Source organism: Mustela putorius, unplaced genomic scaffold, assembly GCF_011764305.1.
Source record: "Mustela putorius furo isolate JIRA1106 unplaced genomic scaffold, ASM1176430v1.1 tig00003898_pilon_pilon_pilon, whole genome shotgun sequence".
NCBI classification, from domain to species: Eukaryota; Metazoa; Chordata; class Mammalia; order Carnivora; family Mustelidae; genus Mustela; species Mustela putorius.
This window is the reverse complement of record NW_025422047.1, coordinates 7817319-7842499: the sequence shown is the minus strand read 5'-3', so window position 1 is coordinate 7842499 and position 25181 is coordinate 7817319. Positions and strand designations below refer to the sequence as shown.

Here is a 25181-nt window from a genome sequence, read left to right as displayed (position 1 = left end):
GGGGCAGGGCCAGGGCCGGGCGGTTCTTGAGGGAGGGAGCCGGAAGTTCTACGGGAGTTTTCGGCTGGAGGCGGAGCGCTGGACAAGTCAGAGGCGCGGTCCCGCTGGATGCTCCGCGGCTTCCTCCGAATACAGGCCCTTCCTTCCAGGGTGCAGTTCCGAGCTCTGACGCCAGGGGGCAATCCTGGCTCTTTTAGGCCCTTCCCCACCGGGCCGCGGAGTTCAGCCCCAGCCTCGAAGCCAGTTCCCGACTCCTTTTGTGCCCAGGCTTCCCTCCCTCAGACGACCGCTCAGCCTCCGTGTCCAGTTCCCGCTCCAACCTCTCCAAACAGGCCGCTGCCCTAGGTCCTCAGGAGAACCTCCCGTTCCTCGGTCTAGTCGCAGTCTTGATCCTATCTTCACAAGGCCAAGGCAACCAGTTCTGGCCTCTCTTCTCCCACATTTAGGAACCCACCAGCTTTCAGGAAGTGACAGAGCTGGTCACCTGGCCAACGGAAGCCAAGAGCTACCTAACCTGCCTCGAACCGGCTGCGTAATGCCTCCTCGGTATGAGGAGAGACAGAATGGGTGGCAGAAAAGACCCAGCACAGCTAAGGGCTGCAGGACTGCTTCGATTCACTAGTTCAAAATAGCGTCCTTACTCTTTGCCTGCCTAGCCTTAGGCTGGGTGCTGGAGTCATAGAGATAAGTACAATATCATCCTTGAAGGTCATAAACCAGCAGGGACAATGGACCAGTAAACAGATCATTAATGCTAGAAAAGCGATGGTTGGATTTGTTCAGAACCTCACTCGTTCCAAAGTGAGCATACACTCTGCCAGGCACGATTCCAGGCTCTGGGGGCGGCTCAACAGAGAACAAAACGGAGGAAAGTCTCAGCCCTGGTGAGGCTAACCCAGGGACATGGTCTTAGCGCTGTGGGAGCACAGAGGGGCAAATACCTGCAGAGCCTGGCAGGAACGAAGAACAAGTGACCTACCTTGAAGACTGGTGGAGAGTCCAAAGCTCACAAAGTGCCACTCCGTTTTGGTTTCCCTCTTACACCCACCAGGCCACCCAGACAGAGCCTGTTCCCTTCGGGGACCTGCAGACTCTACCTTGTTGAAATAGGGCTATGGGCCAGGGTCACTGCCATCCTGATTTTAACATGTAGCCTGGGCGTAATGACTAAAAGCGCCCCCTTTACTCTCAGAAGCGTCCCGGTTTGTGCCACATATTGTGTGGTCCCACTACTCTTGCTGAACTAACCTGCCAGGCACAGAGGACTGAACCCTCACCAGCCTACACCGAGGGCTTTCTGGACTGGCCCTGGCCTGGGACGGGGACACAAGTTAGGCCGAACACAGTAACTTTCTGTAGTTCCCGGGTCCCACTTCTCCCGTCCAGAACCTGCAGAAGCAAAGCCTCTCTCCCCGAGAAGGGTGGGGCTTGGCAGGCTAGATCCCAGAGGGGAAGTTGCCAGGGGTGAGCCGCAAGACAAGAGGTTTCCGCCCTGAGAAAAGTGATCCCAGCTTGGGAGCTGTCGGGCTCAGAGCAGGAGGCTCCACCCCAGATCCCCTGCTGGGTGCATCAGGGAAATACAAATAGGCCCAGGCTAAGGTCAGATAATAATAAAAGGTACATTTACTGAGTATCAACAATGTGCCAAGCACCACACCAAGTTCATAATGGTCATTGTTATTTCGTTTTACCCTTACCCTAATGCTCTGGAGCAGATACTGCTCTTTTCCCTATGCTAGGAAATCGGAAACTGACATTCCGAAGGGAGAAGGAGTTTGTCCACAGGGTCCCATGGCCAGGAAATGGGGAAACCAGGAAGCAGCATTCAAAATACAAGCAGATGCCAAGAGTTAAACACCACACCCCATTTCTCAATGCAAGACAAAGAGAAGAGGGTACAGCTGATTCCACAAGTCTGGACCATGCAGAGAAATGCCCCCCCCCCGCTGTGGGTGGCCAGACAGCATAGGAGGGGTGTCTCAGGGACACAGAGTCCTTCCAGCTACCTCCTCCCTGTCCCCAAACCCTCAGTCCTGGGCTTCACTGCTCTCTGGGATGTAGAGGGTGGGGCTACCTGGGCCTTGCTTACCACTGACTCCATACACACTCCCTGCTGAGCTGATCGCTGCAGGATTCCTTGGCATACTCATTCTCCCATCCATATGTTGGACTTGGGAGTAGGAAGAAGACCAGCATTCTCATCCCTGCCCAATCACTCTCTAGTTGGACACTGTGCACACGTGATGCTGTTAACTTCGGTTTCCTCATCTACAGAAATACTGTAGATACAGTAATACTTACGTAGTAGGTTTTCATAGAAAAGTAAATGAGGTGATCTAGGTGAAGTTTCATTGCTATAGTATAATGTCCAACACAGAGCATAAGCTCAGGAAACTCAAAATGTAGCTTTAATCTGACTGTCACTCCCAAGTCCACCTCCTCCATGCAGCCTCCCTAGACCACAACTTCCCCATCAGAGCTGCAACGGCTTTTCTTATCCCAGCCATTTGCTGACCCTTAATTAAGAAGCATGGGCGTTTTTCATTGATATAACAGAGGCTGATTGTGGAGAACATCCCAGACAAACCTGAGCGAGCACAAGAATACTGAAGTGTCTCAGGGAACTCACAGCTGGGGATACAGATCTACCAGCTCCTACCTCTCACAGTCAATGTGGTTGTTGCCACAAGATAGGCAAGGGCTGACTGCTGGGCCGGGGAGAAAGAGGAATAGTGTATGAAAGGAGGTGAACTTGACCTAAGACTTGAAGTGCATGCATGATTTCCAAGGCCAAGAAAAATAAAGAGAAGGCATTAGGCAAGCATCAAGAAAACCAAGAGAATAGGCCTGCAAGCGGTGCCAGTTGAGGGGCTGGGGAGCTGGAGCATCAGGCAGGAGGGCAGTGTAGGAAATGGGACCAGTTGTGGCCAGATTATGAAATCAATTCAATGGGCCATCAGAAGGCTTTGGCTGGGGATGAGATCATCTGATGTGGGTTCTAGAAAAAATGGGTGGTGGCTTGGGTGGAGTCTACATCAGAGAGTAGGAGACCTGAGACAGAAGCAGAGAAGTGGTAAAGGGCCCAAGCCTGGAGAATAGAGTGGGAAAGCTCTAGGGAGACATTTCCAAGGAAGAGCCCACTGGACTTAGCGACAGCTTAGATGTAGGGATGAAGGAAGGGTTCAGGACGACTCCTGGGGAGATGTGGCAGATGGGGCAGTGTCACCACTGTCCAGGAGAAGGAAGAGCTGGATGGGGGTGGGGCAGAGGTCATATGATTGAGCACACTCTAGACGGTGGCTCCTGAGGCTCCTGCCGGGCATTTACTCTGAGAGATCCAGCATCATGGGACAGTCATAACTTACTAATAAAAGTTTATTAAACAATTGCATGAATGACCTTTCTCATGCTTCAGTTTCTGCATTTGTAAAATGAGAAAAGTATAACTGTAGCTTTGTGAATATTAGAGAATATTATGCAAATCACTCAGCACAATGCCTATACCTAGAAGATGCTCAGTACAGGTTAAATAGAGGTGCCTGGGTGGTTCAGTTGGTTAAGCTTCTGCCTTCAGTTCAGGTCGTGATCCTGGGGTCCTGGGATGGAGTCCTGTGTTGGGCTCCCTGCCCAGCAGAGAGCCTGCTTCTCCCTCTCCCTGCTCTCATACTACCTGTCTCTCTCTCTCTCTCTCTCTCAAATAAATAAAATCTTTAAAAAAAAATCAGTTAACTATTAGCAGTAATTGTCAACTGAATGAAGATCCAGACCAAAAGGAGTGATTTAATTGACTTAAGTAATTTGTTGTTTTCTTTTTCTTTTTTTTTCTCAACAAAGAACTTTAATTTCAATATATTAAAGTATACTATGTTTTCCACAGTGTATTTCTTTATTTAGTGATCTCTACACCCAACATGGGGCTTGAACTCACAACCCTAAAATCAAGTGTCACATACTCTCCTAACTGAGCCAGCCAGGGACTCCAAATTAGATGGGTTTTGTTTTTTTTTTAATATGCATTCTTTCTAAGAAGTTTTAGATTTATGGAAGAAGATAGTGGAGGATTTCCATGTACCTCACATCCAGTTTCTCTTACTATGAACATCTTATATTCATATGGCACATTTGTTAAAATTAGTAAATCAATATTGATACCTTATTGTTAACTAAAGTCCATGCTTTACTCAGATTTCCTCAGGTTTTACCTACGTCCTCTGGCTGCTCCAGGATTCCATCCAGGATATCACCATATATTTAGCTGTCATGTCTCCTTGGACTCCTCCTGACTCTGGCAGTTTTTCAGACTTTCCTTGTTTTTGATGACCTTGACAATTTTGAGGAGTATTGAGCAAATATTTTGCAGGATGCTCTCTATTGGAATTTGTCTGGTATCTCTTTTTCATAATTAGATTTGGGTTATGGGTTTGGGGGAGGTGAAGTACCATTATCATCACATCATATCAAGGCTATGTACCATCAACATGACTCATCACTGTTGATGTTGACCTTGGTAGCGCTTGTCAGATTCTCCACTGTAAGGTTACTCTTCCTCCCAACCTTTTTTTTTTTTTTTTTCTTTTAAAGATTCTGTTTATTTATTTGAGAGAGTGAGCCAATGAGAGAGAGCACGGGGGCGAGGTGGGGGTGGGGGTGGCTGGCGGCAAAGGGAGAGGGAGAAGCAGATTCCCCACTGAGCAAGGAGCCCCATGCCCCCAAGCGGAGCTGGATCACAGTCATGTGACTCCAGGGAGCATGACCTGAGCCCAAGGCAGCCGCTTAGCTAACTGAGCCACCCAAGCGTCCCCTCCTCCCCACCTTTCAATACTATCTTCTTTTGGAGGGAAGCCTCTACACAGCCCATAGTTAAGAATGGGGATTTACCCTTCTTTGAGGATGATGTCTAAATCATTTGGAATTCTTCTGCATGGGAGATTTAGGAATTTGTGGGGTTTCTTTGTTGTTTTTGTTTTTTGAAGAACTTATTTATTTATTCAACAGAGACAGAGAGGGAACAAAAGCAGCGGGAGCAGGAGAGAGAGAGAGAGAGAGAAGCAGGCTTCCTGCTGAGCCGGGAGCCTGATGCAGGGCTTGATCCTAGGACCCTGGGATCATGACCTGAGCCAAAGGCAGACGCTTAAGGACTGAGCCACCCAGGTGCCCTAGGAATTCATTTTTAAATTTCATTTTTATTTTAATCATTGTAACATATGTATAAATTTTAAAACAGGGCCATAAGACTTACTAAGGAAACCCATCAGTCCTTTTCCTCACCTCCAGTTAAACTCCTTCTGACCAGTCTGTATTCATCTCTCAGTGCTCCAGTTATCCTGATCTAGGGATGTTTCCAGAATGTACCACACCTCTGCAGATATTTGAGTATTTGGTCTTAGGGGTCTGATCCCTCTGGAAAGATTTTGCTGATATTCCTCCCCTTGCCAGGATCAGGACCCTCCTAGGGGCTCCTCCAGCTCCTGGACTGATCACCATGTTATGATCAGCCTGCAGTACAATTACCTGGTAGTCTCTCTCTCTCTCTCCCCTCTCTCCCTCTTTCTACTTTTTCACCCTTCACCTCCCTTCCCCTTCCCTTCCTCCTCCCTACCCTCACTCTCTCTGTCCTTCCTCCTGTCCCTCCCCTCCCCCCCTTTCCCTCCTTCTCCCAGAGGTGACTCTGTATAAGCCCCCTGAGGGCAGGGACAGGTATACGGGCACACCCACTCCTAGGACAGGGCCTGGCACATTGTTAAACTATACTGAAGGGGAAAAAAAGCCCTAAGTAATGAAGAACACCTCTTCACAACCCTTTACAAGAAATTATAAATCTCTTCTTTTCCCATTTGGTATCCTTTCTGATGTTTCCAAACCTATCTGAATGGCCCCAGTTTTCAGAAAGCCTTCTCCCCTCCTTGTTAACTGTCATCCCTTATTTCACTGAGTGCATGTCGAAACCTCACCCAAGGCATGCATGGATCCAGCCTACCTTCTTTCTCTCTTCCTGCCACCTTCTAGGATTATTGCTCCAGTGGACCCAGAGAAGACACTGGAGGTGAGGGAATAGAGACACTTTTTTCACTTGTCTATGTAGGAAATGAAAGCATCCTTCAAAGCGTGCCTGGGTGGCTCAGTCGGTGCCTGCCTTTGGTAGAGGTCATAATCCTAGGGTCCTGGGATCAAGTCCCACATCAGGCTTCTTGCTCAGTGGGGAGCCTGCTTCTCCCTCTGCCTGTGGCATTCCCTGCTTGTTCTCTCTCTCTCTCAATTAAATAAAATCTTAAAAAAAAAAAAAAAACTTATGAAAGACTCTCCCTCTGCCCTTCCTCCCAAAAATAAACAAATAAATCTTTAAAAGTGAAAAGAAAGCATCCTCAGGTCATTGGTTCTCAAACTGGAGTTCGCATGTTCTTAGGGGGATGAGAAGCTTTCCCCAAGAGGACCAGGGCACCAAGAAAATCAGTCTTCAGCTTCCCCCATCTATTTCCTGAAAGTGACAAGCAGAAGGTACCTGGGAGGAAGAGGCAGGATCTCTTCCACCTCCCCTGCTCCTACTTTCCAAAGAAAAACACACCACTCACCTTCTGGGATGGTAAAACCAAGCCCCCTCCACACTATGGTGTTCCTTCAGGGCATAAAAATATGCAGGGAGCCCAGCAAAGAGACCTCTGGAATTATTGTTGGTATTCCTACAAAGAACAGGTAGCAAATCCTTTGTGCATCAAATGATTTCTGTTTTGTTTTTTTTTTTTAAGATTTTATTTATTTATTTATTTGAGCGAGAGAGAATGAGCAAGTGAGAGAGAGAGAGAGCAGGAAGAGGTTGAGGGAGAAGCAGATCCTGGCTGAGCAGAGAGCCCGATATGGGCCTCGATCCCAGGACCCTGGTTCATGACCTGAGCTGAAGACAGGTACTTAATGACTGAGCCATCCAGGTACCCCAAAATGGTGCAGCCATTTTCTCTATGAACCAAGCACTTCCTCTATGAACCAGCAGTTCCGGGCCTGGGTATTTACCCAAGAGGAAAAAAAAAAAACATCTGTCTGGGCAAAGATTTACACAAAAGTATTTATAGAAGCTTTATTCATAATAGCCCCAAACTGAACACAGCTCAGTGTCTACTGACAAAAGAATAAACAAATAGTGGTATATCTGTACAATAGAATACTATTCAGCAATAAAAAAGAACAAATTACCCTGACACGCAATGAATCTCGAAAACAGGTTGAGCAAAGGAAGCAGACGTAAAAGAGTACGCAGAAATTCTATTTCTTTTCTTGACAGAGAGAGGGACAGTGAGAGAGAGAACACAAGCAGGGGGAGTGGGAGAGGGAGAAGCAGGCTTCCCACCACCAAGCAGGGATATATATTTGAAATTCTAAAACAGGCAAAACTTAAGCTTTAGCAACAGAAAACCTGATCCGTGTTTTCCCGGGACGTATTCTAGGGGGTGGAGGACTGACTAGAAAGGAATAAGAAGGAACTTTTAAGGGGAGATGCAGATGTTTCATATCTTGATTGTGCTGGTGGTGATGATGCTAGAGGAGGACACATTGGTCAAAACTCGTGGAACCATATACTTAAAAAGGGTGCATCTTTAAAAAAAATTTTATTTATTTGAGAGAGAGAGAGTAACCAAGAGAGAGCACAAACTGCAGGGAGAGGCAGGGGGAGAGGGAGAAAGGGAGCCCGATGTGGGGCTCAATCCCAGGACCCTGGGATCATGACCTGAGCAGGAGGCAGATGCTCAACTGACTGAGCCACCCAGGCGCCTCACAATGTGTACATCTTCTCTGTAATATCTAAATGAAGTTGATCACAATACAAAATTTTAAAAAGATCTCTGCCCAAATGTTAGAGTGTAATCAGTACTTACACGGCAAAAGATAACAAAACAATAGATAACTTGCTTTGTAGCCCATAATCCTTAAGGGGAGGCCTGAGAAGAGGGTGGTGTTGGGAGCACAAACCTGGGCTCCACAGTCCTGGCTCTCTCTTAGCGTTGAGGCCGTGGGCAAGTCACTTCCCCTCTAAGGAGACTCCGTTTCCTCCTCTGTAAAATAAAGGTAATAACAATGCCAGGATAGTAGGATGGTGACTTCAATAAAAGCTCAGTTCTTGGGGCGCCTGGGTGGCTCATCGGGTTAAAGCCTCTGCCTTTGGCTCAGGTCATGATCCCTGAGCCCCGCTTCGGACTCTCTGCTCAGCAGGGAGCCTGCTTCCCCTTCTCACTCTGCCTCCCTCTCTGCCTACTTGTGATCTCTGTCTGTCAAATGAATAGCCACTCCTGGGTGGCTCAGTCGGTTAAGCCTCTGCCTTCGGCTCTGGTCATGATCCCAGGGTCCTGGAATGGAGTCCTGCCTGCATTGGGTTCCTTGCTGGCCAGGGAGCCTGCTTGTCTCTTCTCCTCTGCCTGCCACTCTGCCGGCTTGTGCATGCTCTCGCTCTCTCTCTCTCTCTGACAAATAAATAAATAAATAAATAAATAAAATCTTTTTAAAAAAAAGAGAGAGAGAAAGAGAAAAGAGAGAAAACACAAGTTGAGGGGGGTGGGAACGGGCAGAGGGAGAAGCCAACTCCCCACTGAGCAAGGAGCCCTAGGGCTCTTTCTCCTAGGACCCAGATATCATGACCTGTGCCAAAGGCAGAGGCTTAACCGACTGAACACCCAGATGCCCTGTTTCCAAGCCCTTTTTGCTTGGTTTATACTCCTTCCAAATCCAAACAGACTGATGAAGTTCGACAGGCACACACCAGCATGACCACACCAGTTGTTAAAGTACCCACTTCCCTGAGTGTGCCCCACCCTGTCACTCCTGCCCAGGATCCAGCCACTAAGAGGTTAATGTTGGGCATAACCCAGTCTTCTAAAAAGCTGCTACAGCACGGGGACTATCTCTTTCTGAGGCTACACCAGTTGCTAAAGAATTTAGATAGCCCTATTTACAAGTGTGTAAAATGCTAGTTTATATAGACAGTGCCGAGAAGAGAGTTTGGAGCCATAGCATTATTCATTGAATGTTTGTTTACTGAGCTCTCTTTTTGCAAAGCTGCTGCTGTTCATCATTATCCTCATCAGCATCAAAGGATAATATGTGCTCTAGGTTACTCACAGCAAAGTGAATGGACCTCAGTGGTATCAGGCCTCAGCTCCTGTTCCAGAAGAAGCTTTGGGCAGTGGAGTCAGTCTTTGGGGCGAAGCAACTAAGGATTTAGCTGGACCTGAGACCCAGCCATTTGGGCAGGTGCTGCAGCTTCAGGGAAGGGTCATGGGCTGCCAACCAGTTTTTTTTTTTTTTTTTTAGGATTTTATTTATTTGTCAAAGAGAGAGAGAAAGAGCATGCACGCACAAGTAGGGTGAGTGGCAGGCAGAGGGAGAAGCAAACTTCCCACTGAGCAGGGAGCCCAATGGGGGACTCTGTCCCAGGAGCCTGGGATCATGACCTGAGCTGAAGGCAGGTGCTTAACCGACTGGGCCAACCAGGTGCCACTGATTCCACATTTTAATATACACTCTTCGTATAGGATTCTCTTTTATTCTAACTGTACACTTTTAAAAAATACTTGGGCTCAAACTGTCTTTATAATTCTGTACCATTTAATGTTATCTTTTCACATTTCCTCATTGAAAATTCTCGTAAGGATTGTTTGCAGGGCTGGAGTTGTACTCTAACTGAAGGATGTGGGATGTCAAGTAGAGACTCAGACACTATCCAATGGCTAAACAGGAATTCGTTATAGGCTTTGAGTGAGAGAGTGACAGAATAAGTGTTTTGACTTAGGAAGCTTGGGTGCACCAGAAATGTACAAAGCAAAGATGGGAGGCAAGTAGGAGGTGATTACTGTGGCAAAGGACGTGAAAAGGAAGAGGAGAGTCTCGTATTTCAAAGAAAAGCAGATGCTCAATTGATAGCCACCCAGAGGTTCCGGGAGTCCTTTATAGATGAATTTTTTCAGGTTTCAATTCCGGCAGGCCTTTAAAAAATATTGGCCAGGGCTTGAGTGTGAGGTCTGGGCAGGAAAAAGGGACTGGGGGCGTGTCGGGCAGTAGCAGTTGGGATTAGCTAGATGTAGAGGAGGTGGTGAGAAAGAGGTAAAAGCAGAGGCTAAAGCGGAATTAGAGGGAAGATGCAGGGCAGGGCAGAAGACTGAGCCATGGGAGCCAGAGGACATGGACAGCTCAGATGGGGTTGGGCTGAAGGGTTGGCTAGCAGGATCCTGTTGGGGGAGCTGGGGAGGGGACACCATGAGGCCAGCTCAGCCCAGACAGCTGAGTTTGCCACCAACATCCTCCCAGGACACAAGCACACCAAGTAGAGAGGGATGGGGTGGCTGGGTGATGGACACTGGGGTGGGTATGTGCTATGGTGAGCACTGTGAATTGTGTAAGACTGATCAATCCCAGACCTGTACCCCTGAAACAAATAATACATTAGATATTAATAAAAAACAAATGAAAAAAACCCAGTTGGGATGCCTGGGTGGCTCAGTGGGTTAAAGTCTCTGCTTTCAGCTCAGGTCATGATCTTAGGGTCCTGGGATCAAGCCGAGCATCGGGCTCTCTGCTCAGCAGGGAGCCTGTCTCTCTGCCTACTTGTGATCTCTGTCAGTCAAATAAATAAATAAATAAATAATCTTTTTTTTTTTTTTTAAAGATTTTATTTATTTATTTGACAGAGATCACAAGTAGGCAGAGAGGGAGGCAGAGAGAGAGGAGGAAGCAGGCTCCCCGCCGAGCAGAGAACCCGATGAGGGGCTCGATCCCAGAACCCTGAGATCATGACATGAGCTGAAGGCAGAGGCTTAACCCACTGAGCCACCCAGGTGCCCCAATAAATAAATAATCTTAAAAAAAAAAGAAACCTATTAACTGTGCAGTCTATTGTATGGCAGTAGTAGCAGTAGTATGGTAAGTAAGGGGTGTTTTTTCCCAGTTTTACTGAGGTATGACTGTCAAATGAAGTGCTAAATGTGCAGTTCTTTCTTGGGGCCCCTCCTGAGCAGTGGGCCTGACTTAGGAGGCTTGGAGCAGAGTGTTCCCCGGGAACTGGAGAAAGACTGCTCCGGGCGTGTTTCTCTTACAAAGAGTTGGCACATTGACCTTGCTAAGTCCAAGCTACCCTACTACCAGCTTTTTGTTGTTGTTAACACCGTTTCAGCTGTAGGAAAAGCACAATGGTGGGGTAGGGATAGATCGGTTTGTTTGTTTATTTGAGATCGGTTTGGTTTACTCTCATTGAGGTTTTACCTAGGAATCCTAAAGTAGGCAGTAATTTTATTTTATTTTATTTTTTAAGATTTTATTTATTTATTTGACAGAGAGTCACACGTGAGAGAGGGAACACTAGCAGGGGGAGAGGGAGAGGGAGAAGCAGGCTTCCCTGCCAAGCAGGGAGCCCAATGCGGGGCTCGATCCCAGGACTGTGGGATCATGACCTGAGCCAAGCCAGACACTTAATGACTGAGCTACCCAGGTGCCTCAATAAACAATAATTTTAAATAAGATAAGAGAACAAGAGAAATGCTCATGAACTTGGCCACACCTGAGGGTGAACCTGTGAAGTATCCAGCACTTAATAGCCTCTTTAATATTGGGCAAGTCCCCTAGCTCCTCTGGGCCCCAGTATACTCACCCTCTCCTCCAGCCGTCTCGCTTTGCTTCCCATAAGACAGAGAAATTAAAGCACTAATTTCTAAGCCCCATACACCTGTGTCAGACATTTTGGAAACTAAAGGTTATTACTGCCATGATTCAATGTCAGGGCCATGTTTTGGTTTTTTGAGTGTTTTCATTTCTTTCTTTCTTTCTAAATAAACTGTTTACATTTACAGGAAAAGTTGAGAAGATAATTTCCATATACCTCCAACCCAGGTTCCCCTCTGATGAACATCTTACATTATGTGGTTATATTTGTCATGATTAACGAACCAGCATGGATACATTACTGTTAACTAAATTCAAGTTGTGTTCGGAATTCCTCAGTTTTCCCCTAAGATCCTCCTTCAGCTCCAGAATCGGTCCACACACCATATTACTTACATTCAGTAGCCATTCTCCTCAGACTCCCCTCAACTCTCAGCAGTTTTTCAGACTTTCCTTGTTTCTTATGACGTTGACAGTTTGGAGGAGGACTGGGCAGGCAATTCATAAAATGTCTATCAGATGAAACTTTTCTTTCTTTTTTTTTTTTAAGATTTTTTTTCTTTTTATTTACTTGACAGAGAGAGAGAGAGCACAAGTAGGCAGAGTGGCAGGGAGAGGGAGAAGGAGAAGCAGGCTCTTTGCTGAGCATGGAACCTGTTTCGGGACTCAATCCCAGGACCCTGGGATCATGACCTGAGCTGAAGGTAGACGCCTAACCAACTAAACCACCCAGGTGCCCCTCAGATGGAACTTTCCTGACGTTGTTCTCATGATTAGACCTCGGTTCTAGTAGGGAAGACTACAGAGGAAAAATGCCATTCTCATTACATCATATCAAGCGTACATAACTATCAACTTGACTTATCAATGTTGATCTTCATCTTGATCACCGGGTTGAGGGAGAGTTCATCAGGATTCTCCACTGTGAAGTTATTCATTCCCCCTCCACTTTTTTCATACCGTCCTCCTTGGAAGAAAGGCACTACGCACAGCCCCACTCTTAAGGAGTTGGGGGTTATGTTCCTCTTCCTGGTTCTACACATATTATTTGGAATTCTCCATGGGAAATTTGTCTATGATGGCCTATTGATTTAGGTACTCAATCGTTTATTTATATCAGAATAGCCTTGTGGATATTTATGTTATTCTTTGGGTCATAATCCAATATGTCTTAATTTTGTTGCTCAACTTGTTCCAGATTTGGCCTTTGGAAACTCTTTCAGTTAGTTGGTTTGGTGTCTGTTTGATGTGCCTCCATCTTCCCTTTCTTGCGTTTAGGGCGTCCTTACTCTCTGTACCACAGAATGTTCCTGGCTCATCTTGTATATTTCCTGCCCCAGCCCTTGAATCAAACATTTCTCTAGAGAGAATGTTAGGGTCAAGTTTAAATCTTAGCAAATGTCTGACTGGAGGTTAGGATGGACAATCTGTCCGGGTTGTGGGGAAGGCAGGAGTAAGACTCAACCCACCATTAGGAGGGGACTTTGCCAGCTGTAGCTGCTACAATGGCAAGTCCTTAGCTGAGAAACAGGTGACTCACCAGCTCCCAGGGTTGTCTCCACCCTCCCCTTCTTGCTGGCAAGACTGTCCTTAAACCAGCTCAGACAGAGGGACCTAGGTCAGAAAGTGTCCCCACCCATGGGGCCTGTCAGGCCCAGTCAGGGCTTTCACGCCGGCAGACACCTTCCCCCATTTGTGTATTATTTTTATATACCCTTCATTCCTGCAGAAAGGATTAAACAAGATTACCCTCAAATTTATAGCTACAATTAAACTATTATTAAAACTTGGGCAAAAGGACAAGAGTTCTGTGAAGAAGAGCCCCCACGTGTGTGTGTAGTAATTTTGTCCCTGACACCTGGTTCACTGAATCACAGATTGCTAGCACTAGAAAGGTTTTCAAAAATAAACAGGCTTCACCTGTCATTTATTTTATTTTAATTTTTTTTTCACTTGTCATTTTATAATGCTAAGCCGGATCAAGGAATTTCTGAGAAGTCACAAAGCTAATGAGTGGAAGAACTAGGAATACTAGGACGGGTCTCCTGGTTTACCTGTCTTTTCAAATCCCCATTCTTGTCTCCTTTTCCTGGATAGCAAAAAGAACAGCTTTTGGACCTCCTGGGGGATACAGTGGTAAGACAACACTTTGGGGCCTCTTTCATCTGCTAGATGAATAAATATAGGTGGATATGTCTGAGAAGTCTTTGGGTCTATAATCAGGGATTATTAGGATCCCCAGATATTTGGATGTAGGGAATGTAGGAGGGAGACATTAGGATATAGAAGTGGATATTGGACAGGATCCTACCATTTCCCATAGTCAAGATTTTAATGGTTAAATCAGCAACTTTCTAGGTGTTGTCCTCAATTCTTGACAAGGAAGGAAGGAAGAAAAAATAAAAATCAGGGATCCTGACACTTTTTCAACGAGATTTCGAGATTTGGATTTGTGGATTTTTATACTATTGGTAGTAATAAGAAATAAGATTATCTCTTTGCTTTTCTTTTTTGGGGGGATTATCTCTTTTCTTTAATGTTCATTGCCTCCTCCCCTCCCAACATTCTCCCTGCAACAACTCAAGAACGAGGTGTTTTTAATGATCTTCATACAGGCTGAGATGAAAGACTATCTTGGAATTCAGAGAAAGGATTCTGGGCCTGATGTCACTTGGTACGGCTGCAAAATAGAAATGAAATTAGCTCTCTTGGGTGACCTTCCTAGAGCTACCTGGCATATATGGTCTCACTAACCCCTTCTGTAAAGGACAGTGGGTGGCCCAGAACAGCGTCAACAAAGAGGTAAATTACTATGTGTTTGTGATGATGATGATGAAGATAGTATTAGGGACTTTGGGGATTTGGAAAATACTCAAATGGAGAACTGTCCTTAGAGATCCTCTTCAGCTAGATTCTCCAGCACCCCGAATTCCTTTAGCAGAATATAGTGAAGGTGTTTAAGACCTGCCTCCAGGCCTAATCTAGAGGGAGCTCTTCCCTGGGACTACAGTAAATTCCTGCTTGATGTATTCATGCTTGAGTTTATCTTCTCTTTATGATCTGTATTTTTTTTTAAGATTTTATTTTGAAATAATCTGTAAGTAACCCATTACATTCCTGAGATCAAGAATTGAATGCTCTAAGGACTGAACCAGCCAGGGGCCGCCATGGTGTATACATTTTAAAAAAATCATTCGTTAATTAAGAAAATTATTATCCAGACTTTCATACTCGTGCAAACATATATCTAGGTTTTTTTATTTTCAACAAAGGTTTAATTTGAACAGGCTGTATTGTGTGTGCTACAACTTGCTTCTTCCTCTTAACAATAAATCCTGGATAGCGTTCTCCGCCAGGATACCTCGATCTGCCTCATTTTGGCGATTCTTTGTCTTTGCACCTGCGATTCCCTGAGCTCCAGTTTTCGTCCTGCCTCCCTTCCTCCCGGCGTTTGTGATTGCCTGGCCTCATGGGGTGCACTGCGGCGCAAGGCGCGGCTGGAGGCCTGGCGGGTGGGCGGGGTTCGAGGCCGCTCGGGACATGCAGATGAGGTGGGCGGGGCCCCACATATACCCGGGGTTAGCGGCGGGCCAGCGCGCCGGGCCTTGGCTGACTCAGTCGGAGGTGGGCTGCGGCACCTGCTTTCCGGAGCGCAGCGGAGCCTGGTCCCGGGCTGTCCCCGGAGCGGGCCATGCCCCCGCGGGAGCTGAGCGAGGCCGAGTCGTCCCCGCTCCGGGCCCCGACCCCTCCCCCGCGGCGGGGCAGCGCGCCCCCGGAGCTGGGTATCAAGTGTGTGCTGGTGGGCGACGGCGCCGTGGGTAAGAGCAGCCTCATCGTCAGCTACACCTGCAATGGATACCCCGCGCGCTACCGGCCCACAGCGCTGGACACCTTCTCCGGTACGTTCAACGGCCCCGGCGGCCGCGTGGTTGGGAATAGGGTTGTGCACTCGTCGGCCGGGGCCAGCTCAGGGCCGGGAGGGCAAGGGAGTCCCCCGGGAGGGAGGCGGGAGAAAGCCCAGAGGTGGCGCTGGTGAGGTCTGGTGGGGTTCTGGACGCTCTTCCTAACTCGCCGCCCCCCCGCCACCGCACCCCTCCCTGACCCTATAGTGCAAGTCCTGGTGGATGGAGCGCCGGTGCGCATTGAGCTCTGGGACACAGCGGGACAGGTGAGGAGCTGGGGGCGACCCCTAATGGACTGGGAGAAGGTGGGCTGGAGCCTGGGAGGACCCTAGATGGATAAGGAATGGAGAAGGTCTTGGGCCCTTCTGACTCTCAGGTCTGCAACCCCGGTGACAATCAGATTCCCAATACCTGTGGCAGGGAATAATGCTGCTAATGATCAGGCCTTCCCATCCTAGGAAGACTTTGACCGCCTTCGCTCTCTCTGCTACCCGGATACCGATGTCTTCTTGGCCTGCTTCAGCGTGGTGCAGCCCAGCTCTTTCCAGAACATCACAGAGAAATGGCTGCCGGAGATCCGCACTCACAACCCCCAGGCACCCGTGCTGCTGGTGGGTACGCAGGCCGACCTGAGGGACGATGTCAATGTACTGATTCAGTTGGACCAGGGGGGCCGGGAGGGCCCCGTGCCCCAACCCCAGGCTCAGGGTCTAGCAGAGAAAATCCGAGCCTCCTGCTACCTTGAGTGCTCCGCTTTGACGCAGAAGAACTTGAAAGAGGTGTTTGACTCGGCTATTCTCAGCGCCATTGAACATAAAGCCCGGTTGGAGAAGAAACTGAATGCCAAAGGTGTGCGTACTCTCTCCCGCTGCCGCTGGAAGAAGTTCTTTTGCTTTGTTTGAAGAGCCTCGGTGGCTAGGGAGTAGTAGGCATAAGCCCACAGACTTCTGGAAACTGGGGCCTTTGAGGGGGGATGCTGGCAGGGCCAGGCCACCCCATGGGACTCAGTTCCATCTGAACACTGAGGACATAGGCCTCCAACTGCCTGCTCTAATAGGTGAGGGGCTCTGATTTGGATTTCTTTGGTCAGGGTGACAGAGAAATCAAATCCCAGCACTTTCATTTTCGTGGGCTGGTCTTAACAGTGCCAGCCACGTCACCTCCAAGCATTTTGGGATCCGATTCCCAGTTTCTTATCATGAGCCCCCAGGTCAGCCTGGCTGAATTAGGACCCCCTATGGTGGTCCCCACCTTGGCACAGCGGGAGAGGAAGAGCCAGGCATTTTGGAGGGCAGGAGGGTGTCCAGCCCTGATTTGGAGAGAAGTTTGGGATGGACTGGGTAAGAAGTCAAGGAGAGACAGAGAGGGGAGCTGAAAGTGAGGTCTTGGAGCCTTGGGACAGGAGGCAGTACGGTGAGGAGGCAGGTCAGAGGGCTAGGTTTGGAAGAAGGAAGAGCAAGGAGAGCAGAAAAGTGGGGCAGCTGAAGAGTAAGGCTGACACCTGGGCTGCCCTCTGCCCCCAGGGCCCGGGAGGGCAGGGCTGGTCCCTGGGAAGAACTGGGACTCAGGGCTCCCTAGGCACTGCCCAAACTGGCTGGGCCAGGAGCTGGGCAGGAAGTGAGAGGCAAGGCCCAGCAAGAGGAGGGGGAGGAGCTGCGACCTAGAGCCTAGAGGAGGAAGGGGCTGGGGTCACTTTTCTCTAAGGCCACAGCCTAGAAGGTAGGACGGTACAGAGTCTACAAATAAAGTCTTAGGTTTCTGAAGCTGCTGTCTCTGTGTCATTTCCTGAAGCTGTCTGCCCATTGCCCTCTCAGAGCCCTCTTCAAGGCCCAGCAGCCAGGATAGATAGGTTGGGCACTGAAGGTCTGAGGCCAAACTGATAGGTGGGGGCTGGACTAGATGAGACAGTGTGATGGGAACTGGACTGGGGGGGGCAGGTCTGGGGCTCCCCGCTTGGGGCTTAGCTGGTTCCCAGGAGAGCTAGCGTGGGAAGCAGCCTAGGAACGGGTTTCCCCAGGTATCAGCGCCAGAGCTGCTTTCCCATGACCTCACCAAGCGGGTGTTGCCCCGCCCCTCTGCCCCTCCTTTCTAGAGCACCTCCCTCAGCGCTCGGGCTCTCCAGCAATGCTGGGCCCTCTAAACCTCCTTGCTCTGATCCTTCCAACTGTCCACAAGGTCTTGGGGTGGGGGACCACATGCTTCAGAGCCTGAGCATGAAGGGACTCTTTACAGTCTAAAGCTCAACCACTGGTCAAACTCTGGGTCAAGGTGATTGGACCTAGTCTTTGATCTTCGCATTCAGTCCGCAGAAGGACCAAGGTGCCAGTTGTCAATCATTTAAATAGAGGGGTTCAGTGGGTTAAGCCTCTGCTTTAGGCAGGGGCAGGGGTCATGATCTCAGGGTCCTGGGATCGAGCCCCGAGCCCCCCCCCCCATTGGGCTCTCAGTGGGGAGCCTGCTTCCCTCTCTTTCTCTGCCTGCTTCTCTGCCTACTTGTGATCTCTCTCTCTCTGTCAAATAAATAAAATCTTTTTTAAAAAAATAATTGAAATACAAGTTTGGTCCCAGAAATCCTGTGGAGTGAGGGTTTGTTGGGTGACAACTTGGAGAGGAGCAGGGATCCAGTGAACATTCCTTGGAATTGGAGCTGGAAGGAACTTTAAAGGGCAGCTTGGAGGAAAAAACACACTTTATTTTAACCATAAGGAAAGGGAGTCCCAGAGAAAAAAGGTAAAATCTCAAGTGAGATATTACTACCAAGCAGCTATAAGAGTACTCTGGGAACTCGAGTTCTGTATGTCCATGGGTAAATGTTATTCTTTTGGAGAGCTATTTCTAAGGCACACCTGGGACACCTGCTAGGCAACTGGCAGGCTGGGTGAGTGCGAGCCCTATCCCAGCCCAGCAGCCTCTGCAGGAAGTAACAGCTGCCGGAGTATGAGAAAGAGCAGGGCTGAGGGACAGAAATCCTAGCCAAGTGAAACCCGAGATAATCTCCAAATTTAGATTTTAGCCAAGACTGTCCAGCACCGGTCCCACCAGTACCCATCCCCCAGAGCTCCTGCTATCTTGTCTTTCCCTTTGTCCCCTTGCCCCTCAGGGGGGTGCTGGAGCTGCTCCAGGGCAGGCGGGGATGAGGGGGAGTAGAAGGGGTGGGGGATGGGGATGTGTCTCACACCCCAGCTCCACAGCTTCTTTTACCCCAACCCAGCCCATCACACTACCCCCCACACCTTCAAACTCTGCCATCAACCGTAGCCTTAGGCAAATAATTTCCCTTCTGTGTGCCTCAGTTTCCTCATTTGCAAAATAAGACTCAGGATTCTGGATGAGAGGTTGTCAGACTTCTTCTGGGAGGTCTTAGAGGTGCTGCGAGTAGGGTACGGAAGTCTAAAGGCCATCTCTAAGGCTCCCCCCGCCGCCCAGCTTCTTCCCTGATTCTCTGATGGTCTCAACACATCCATACCACTATGGATGACCAGGCTTTGCTAGGTCACCAAGCCTGGCCCGCGCCTTTGTCTGCCTTGCCCTCCTCATCCCTGACCCTGCTGCTTTCCCTCTGGTGCCTCTCTGACTCAGGACTATTCCCAGCTCTCAGGGGCCAGCAGTGAACTCCCAGGCCCTCATTTTAGAATTCCAGGACTTCTGAAATCCCACACAAACCCGGACCAGGCCAGCTGGTTCCAGTGATTCCACTCCCTGATCTCCGATTATTTTTTGACTTCTGACTCTCAAGTCTTTGTTTTGCCAAGTCCTCTAGTTTGCAAAATACCACCCATGCCCTGTTTCTCTTCTAAGCATTTTTCCATACTCCCCCTTTCCAGAAAGGGTCTCTTACTTGTATTAGTGTCCACATTGCTCTCTTGGTACTTGGAGGACACTCTGAATTTGGTCACTTACTCAGATCGCATCTCCCCAGCGAAGTAGAAAGTCCTCTTCATGCCCTTGTGCTCCCAAAGGGACTTGGGCTCCGGCAATGTCTGCTGTTGGCCCTTAAGGGCTTAAGATAAAAAACCAACCAGTGAGCCCTGGAGGGGATCCTGAGGCTCAAGTTCAGCTCCAGATATGTGCCACTGAAGCCTGGAGATAAGCCTGAGAGCAATGGCTTGCTGGAAAGGCCCTTGGAGAGACCAAGCCTAAGCCCATGCTGGACAGGTGGGATTTTCTTCTGGTTCCAAACCCACTGATTTGCTCTGCTTCTGTTTCTGTCTAGAATAACCTACCTCTTTCTTGCCTTTGCCTTTTTTCCCACCTCTCCATTCTCTCTCTCTCTCTCTTTTTTTTTTTAAGATTTTATTTATTTATTTGACAGAGATCACAAGTAGGCAGAGAAGCAGGCAGAGGGAGAGAGGGGAGCAGGCTCCCCTCTGAGCAGAGAGCCCCATGCAGGGCTTGATCCCAGGACCCTGAGATCATGACCTGAGCCAAAGGCAGAAGCTTAACCCACTGAGCCACCCAGGTGCCCTGCCACCTCTCCATTCTTGATTCTAAGTTTAAAAGGATATTGATTATGTTTATCAGATAAAATTTTATGTTTCTTACATCTACATTCTTACGTGGCCTGATGGATGTAAATTGTTTTTAATGTCTGTATAACCAAACCTTAGCTGACTTTTAAAATGTTTCTTTTTTCCCATAATAGATACTCATAGGATAATTAGAAGATTTTTCATTTATTTATTTGATAGAGAGAGAGACACAGCAAGAGAGTGAACACAAACAGAGGGAATGAGTGAGGGAGAAGCAGGCTCCCCACTGAGGAAGGAGCCCAGTGTGATCTCAATCCCAGGACCCCAGGATTATGACCTGAGCCAAAGGCAGACGCTTAACAACTGAGCCACCAGGGTGCCCCAATAGTAGCATTTTGATGTACTTCCTTCCAGCCTGTCCTTCTATGCACATATTTGAAATTGTTTTTGTGATCATGCTGTATATGAAATTTGTATTTTGGGTTTTTTTCCCTCCATTTAAAATTTTAACGGGGGTGCCTGGCTGCCTCACTTGGTAGAGCATGCAGCCCTTGATCTCTGGATTGTGGGCCCTACATAGGACATAGAGGGCATGTAACCGTATGTGAATATTTGCTTACTATTTCTACTATTTCACCCTGACCATAATTTCTCAACCAGACCCCAAATTGGGAGCATTGAGGTTGTTTTCCTCTAACTTTTTTTTCCCTTCTATTATAAATGATACTACGTTGACATTTGATTTTTTTTTTTCCATCATGGGTTGGCCCTCTACAGAAAAACAGTTTCTCTTTGGTTTGGAGATTGGACCCCGTAGAATTCCAAGTGGCTCTTCAGAAAGAGCTTGGGTTTCTGTGTCTGTCTGACTCGTGTGTGTGTGTGTGTGTGGGGGGGGGGTATATCTTTCTGTGGGAGGATGACCAGCAGATTGCGGGTGCACAATAAATACTAAGTGATGACAAGGTGTATGTATGTTGTGTATCTGTGGTCACGCGCATTTCCCTGCGTTAGTCCCTGTTTTTGCTCTTGCATATTGAAAGTGGGTATTGTCTTTGGGCAAAGCTCTGAATAATTCCATATATGTGCAAGTCTGTGTGTCTGTGTCTGTCCATGTAGGCGTCTCTCTTTATGCAAGATGTGTACAGCTCTGGATGTGCATGTCCATGCACCCACATGGTATCTGGCGTTACGAGTGTGTATTGTACACAAATCTGCGTGTGTGTCTGGGTGTGCACGTGTAGGTTAGGCCAAGTTCCTGGGGGGCTGTGTGTCTACACGTCTGTGCGCACTGTGTGGATCTGTGAGGGGGTCTCTCTCTGTGTGCTTCCTTGTGCCTGGCGAGCATACTGGGCCTGGGCTGTCGTGTGAGTGTGTGTGCACGCGAAAGGAGGTGTGCCTGGCTTGCTTTCCCCCTGGGAGCACAGAGGTGCCCAGGGCGGGGGTGACGCACCCTCCCCGAGTTCCCCCGTTCTCCTGGGAACCGGCTTGGGAGAGTGAGTGAGACCGAAAGCAGACTGCGTCAGGAACACCAGCCCCTTTTGCAACCAGCCCAGGCCCCAGGCAGTCGGTAACCGCGGCTCTCCCAGGTCAGACCTGCCCACCGTATGTGGCTGCCAGGAGACCGGGCTCCCAGCAGGGCCGCACTGTCAGCGCCCTCCTTGGACCTGGGCCAGATCCACCATAGGGAGCACGACTCAGCCCGCCGAGGGGCCCCATGAGTCACCCTGTGGCAACAGCAGGGAGTGACTTCCTGGGCAGCGCTGGCTGTCCCCGGGAATCACAGCTTTCTGCCTCACATTGCTGCAATGCCCGGGTGGCCTTATCTCCTCCGGGATCACCTGCTGTTCTTACAACTGAACTTCTCCTTAGCTCCAATTTACAGATGAAAAGACCGAAGCACAGAGCCCCCTGATTAAGGTGAAGCCTGAGCTGGGCCTTGGACCTGGGTTTCTTAACCCTGGGTCCAGGCCTCTTTCTAGGGAGCCACCTAGGGCTCTAGGTTTCTGCCCCGTTAGCTCTAGAAATGATTCTCTTAGAGGGCGGGGCTGGGAGTTGTGGTTTCTGGGACAGACTCAGTTGTCCAGGGCTGGGGAGTGGGGCAGAGGGAGACAGGGCTGGAGGTAGGATGTGGGGGAAAGAAGTCAGCACTGAACCAGGCCTGTTCTCCTTGTGTAATATTTTCAAGGCTTTCTCCATTGAACAGAGGATTTGTCCCATAATTGGAATGACCATGAAATTCATTGTCAGGTTCAGGATATTTTTGAGATTGAAGGGAGCTCTATTAGTCACTGTCCTTATGGTCATCCGACTTGTGATCCCTTTGGAAGGCAGAGCCCGTGGTTGTCATCAGCAAAGAGGGCCTCCTTGACCCTCACCTGCATCAGTCTGCCTCTCTCCCCAGGTGTGCAGATGACTCCCTGGCCCCTTGGCAATGAGGGATGTCAGGGGGGCCCTTGGGCCCAGTGGGGGCATAGAAGTTCCCTGGGCCCCTTGAAGCTGGTGGAAAATCAGCCAGCACAGACCCCACCCAAGGACACCTGACCCACGACGGCTTCCTCCCTCTGACCTGTGGCCATGTTCTGCGGCTTCTGCCCATCTGCTTCCCCTCTCCAGTACTCTGAGGCAGTTGGGGAGCAAGCAGAGAGACCTCTGTCCTAGTGAGACAGGGGACCCTTGGATCCTGGGGCACCACCCCACCCCTGCCCAATGGATCATATGCTCTGCTGACGACCCCATCTCCCATGCGCGCTCCTGTTTCAGCCCCATCCTGACTTGCTGGGCAACTTTGGGCAAATTACTGCCTTCCTCCTTGTCTGAGTTTCTCTTTGTTGTGAAGTGGGGTTAATACTTTCTGCCCCTCCCTGGCTCCCAGGGGACCTGTGGGGATAATCAAGATAATAGTGGGGAGCTGATTTGGAGGAAGCTATTGAGAACCAAGCAAGAGGTATCAGTGCTGGCCCATGTTTACATGGGTGTGGACCTTGGGTTCCCAGCATTCTGGGGCCTGGGACCAGCCCTGACAACTTCTTGGCCTGGCTCCTGGCTCCTTTGTCCCACTTCCAGAGAAAGGACAAAAACTGAAGCCAGGAGTCTCATCATCTGGAGAAAATGATGTTAGAGCAAAAAGTTTGGGGCTCAGGAATACTGGCTTCGCTCTGTCCTCCACCACTGGCTGCATGACCTTGCACCAGTCCCTGCCCCTCTCTGGGCCTCAATAACTTGACTCTGACAACCCCCCTCCACTCTGCACTCAGGGATCCCAAGTCTATAATCAGAGGCCAGCATCATGGTTTAGGGGATAGAAAGGATCTTGTCGTCTAGTCCTTTACTTTCCATAGACTATGATGGACTTCTCTTTGAGGGTCACAGACAGATCCTGGTCAGTCTGATGAACTCAAGTCCTACACTGGTTGCAAAAGGGATCACATGGGAGAAGGGAAGGGGGTCAGAGAAAATCCGCTAGGAAGACAACCGCAAATGAGTTAGGGAGTCAGTAGTAGAATCTGTTGAACTGGGGCGCCTGGGTAGCTCAGTGGGTTAAGCCGCTGCCTTCGGCTCGGGTCATGATCTCAGGGTCCTGGGATCAGTCCTACATCAGGCTCTCTGCTCAGCGGGGAGCCTGCTTCCCTCTCTCGATCTCTGCCTGCCTCTCTGCCTACTTGTGATCTTTCTCTGTCAAATAAATAAATAAAAATCTTAAAAAAAAAAAAAAGGGGCACCTGGGTGGCTCAGTGGGTTAAAGCCTCTGCCTTCAGCTCGAGTCATGATCCCAGGGTCCTGGGATCGAGCCCCGCATCGGGCTCTCTGCTTAGTGGGGAGCCTGCTTCTTCCTTTCTCTCTGCCAGCCTCTCTGCCTGCCTCTCTGCCTGCTTGTGAGATCTCTATCAAATAAATAAATAAATAAAAACTTAAAAAAAAAAAAAAAGAATCTGTTGCACGCCTGCAGTGTTTGATTCGCCCTGTACCTTGGGCCTCTCTCTCCATGTTTAAAACCTGGCACAGTCCTCTCTTCCTCCCACAGCTGCCTATGGAAAGTGGCTCTTGCCCCCAGTCCTCACTACACCTGCAACTGTCCCCGCCCCTGCCCTCACCTCCACTCCCCACCTTCCTCAGGTTTCCACCTGGCTCCTCTCCTCATTTGGCTCCTTCCCGACCCTGGTGGGCTTTGAAACTCTTCACCTTTGAACTGCTCTCTTCCGGGTCTCCCGCCCCCCAACTCCAACCACCTCTCTAACCACTACTCCTCTGGGTCCTCTCCTTCTAAGCAAAGGCTCTGTCTCAGGGTTCAGAGTGTTTTTTCTCCCCCAAAAGTCTCCCACCCTTCCATGTCCCCCTCCCCAGCCTACTCCCAAATCCAGGAGCTCTGCCTTCTCCTCTGAGCCCAGACCCTCCCAACTGGAGTGCTTGGCCCTTGCCCCGACACATCTACAGCTGGAAACTTGCAGAGCTGAGCCTGTGGCCCAGAGACTACAAAACTTGTATGTTTTTGCCTTGTTCCTGGCCTTGTTATTCATTTGACAGAGAGAGAGCACAAGTAGGCAGAGAGGTAGACAGAGGGAGAGGGAGAAGCAGGCTCCCCACTGAGCAGGGATCCTGATGTGGGGCTGGATCCCAGGACCCTGAGATCATGACCTAAGCTGAAGGCACACGTGTAACCGACTGGGCCACCCAGGCCCCCTATACCTGGTTTTTTTTTTTTTTTTTTTAAAGATTTTATTTATTTATCTGTCAGAGAGAGAGAGTGAGCGAGAGCGAGCATAGGCAGACAGAATGGCAGGCAGAGTCAGAGGGAGAAGCAGGCTCCCTGCGGAGGGCAAGGAGCCCGATGTGGGACTCGATCCCAGGACCCTGGGATCATGACCTGAGCCGAAGGCAGCTGCTTAACCAACTGAGCCACCCAGGCGTCCCCCCCTATACCTGGTCTTTTTAAATGTTCCTTCATGCTCTTTTTTGTCTTCCACCTACTTTATACTCATGTTATTTCATACTTTATAGAGACTTTTAAGCTGCTTTTAAATCCTTCCTCAGGAAGGCAAGGCATAAGCAAACAAAAACTAAGTAACCAACGATAAAATCAATAAAACCAGTCTCATTCTGGTACCTGGGGGCCCCTCATCTTTATGATTCTCTCGAGACTGCCCTGCCCACACAGCCCTGTTTCTGTGGGCAGCAGTGT

The 25181-nt window shown here is 49.1% G+C and overlaps 1 protein-coding gene across 1 annotated transcript; it reads left to right on the top strand.

The window, feature by feature from the left end:
- The first annotated feature begins 15222 nt into the window (after positions 1-15222).
- RHOV (ras homolog family member V) lies at positions 15223-17299 on the top strand. The gene is made up of 3 exons (XM_004751123.3): positions 15223-15533; positions 15744-15802; positions 15995-17299. The coding sequence occupies exons 1-3, from the start codon at positions 15326-15328 to the stop codon at positions 16436-16438; spliced, it is 711 nt and encodes a 236-aa protein (XP_004751180.1). The 5' UTR covers positions 15223-15325; the 3' UTR covers positions 16439-17299.
- The last annotated feature ends 7882 nt before the right edge of the window (positions 17300-25181 follow it).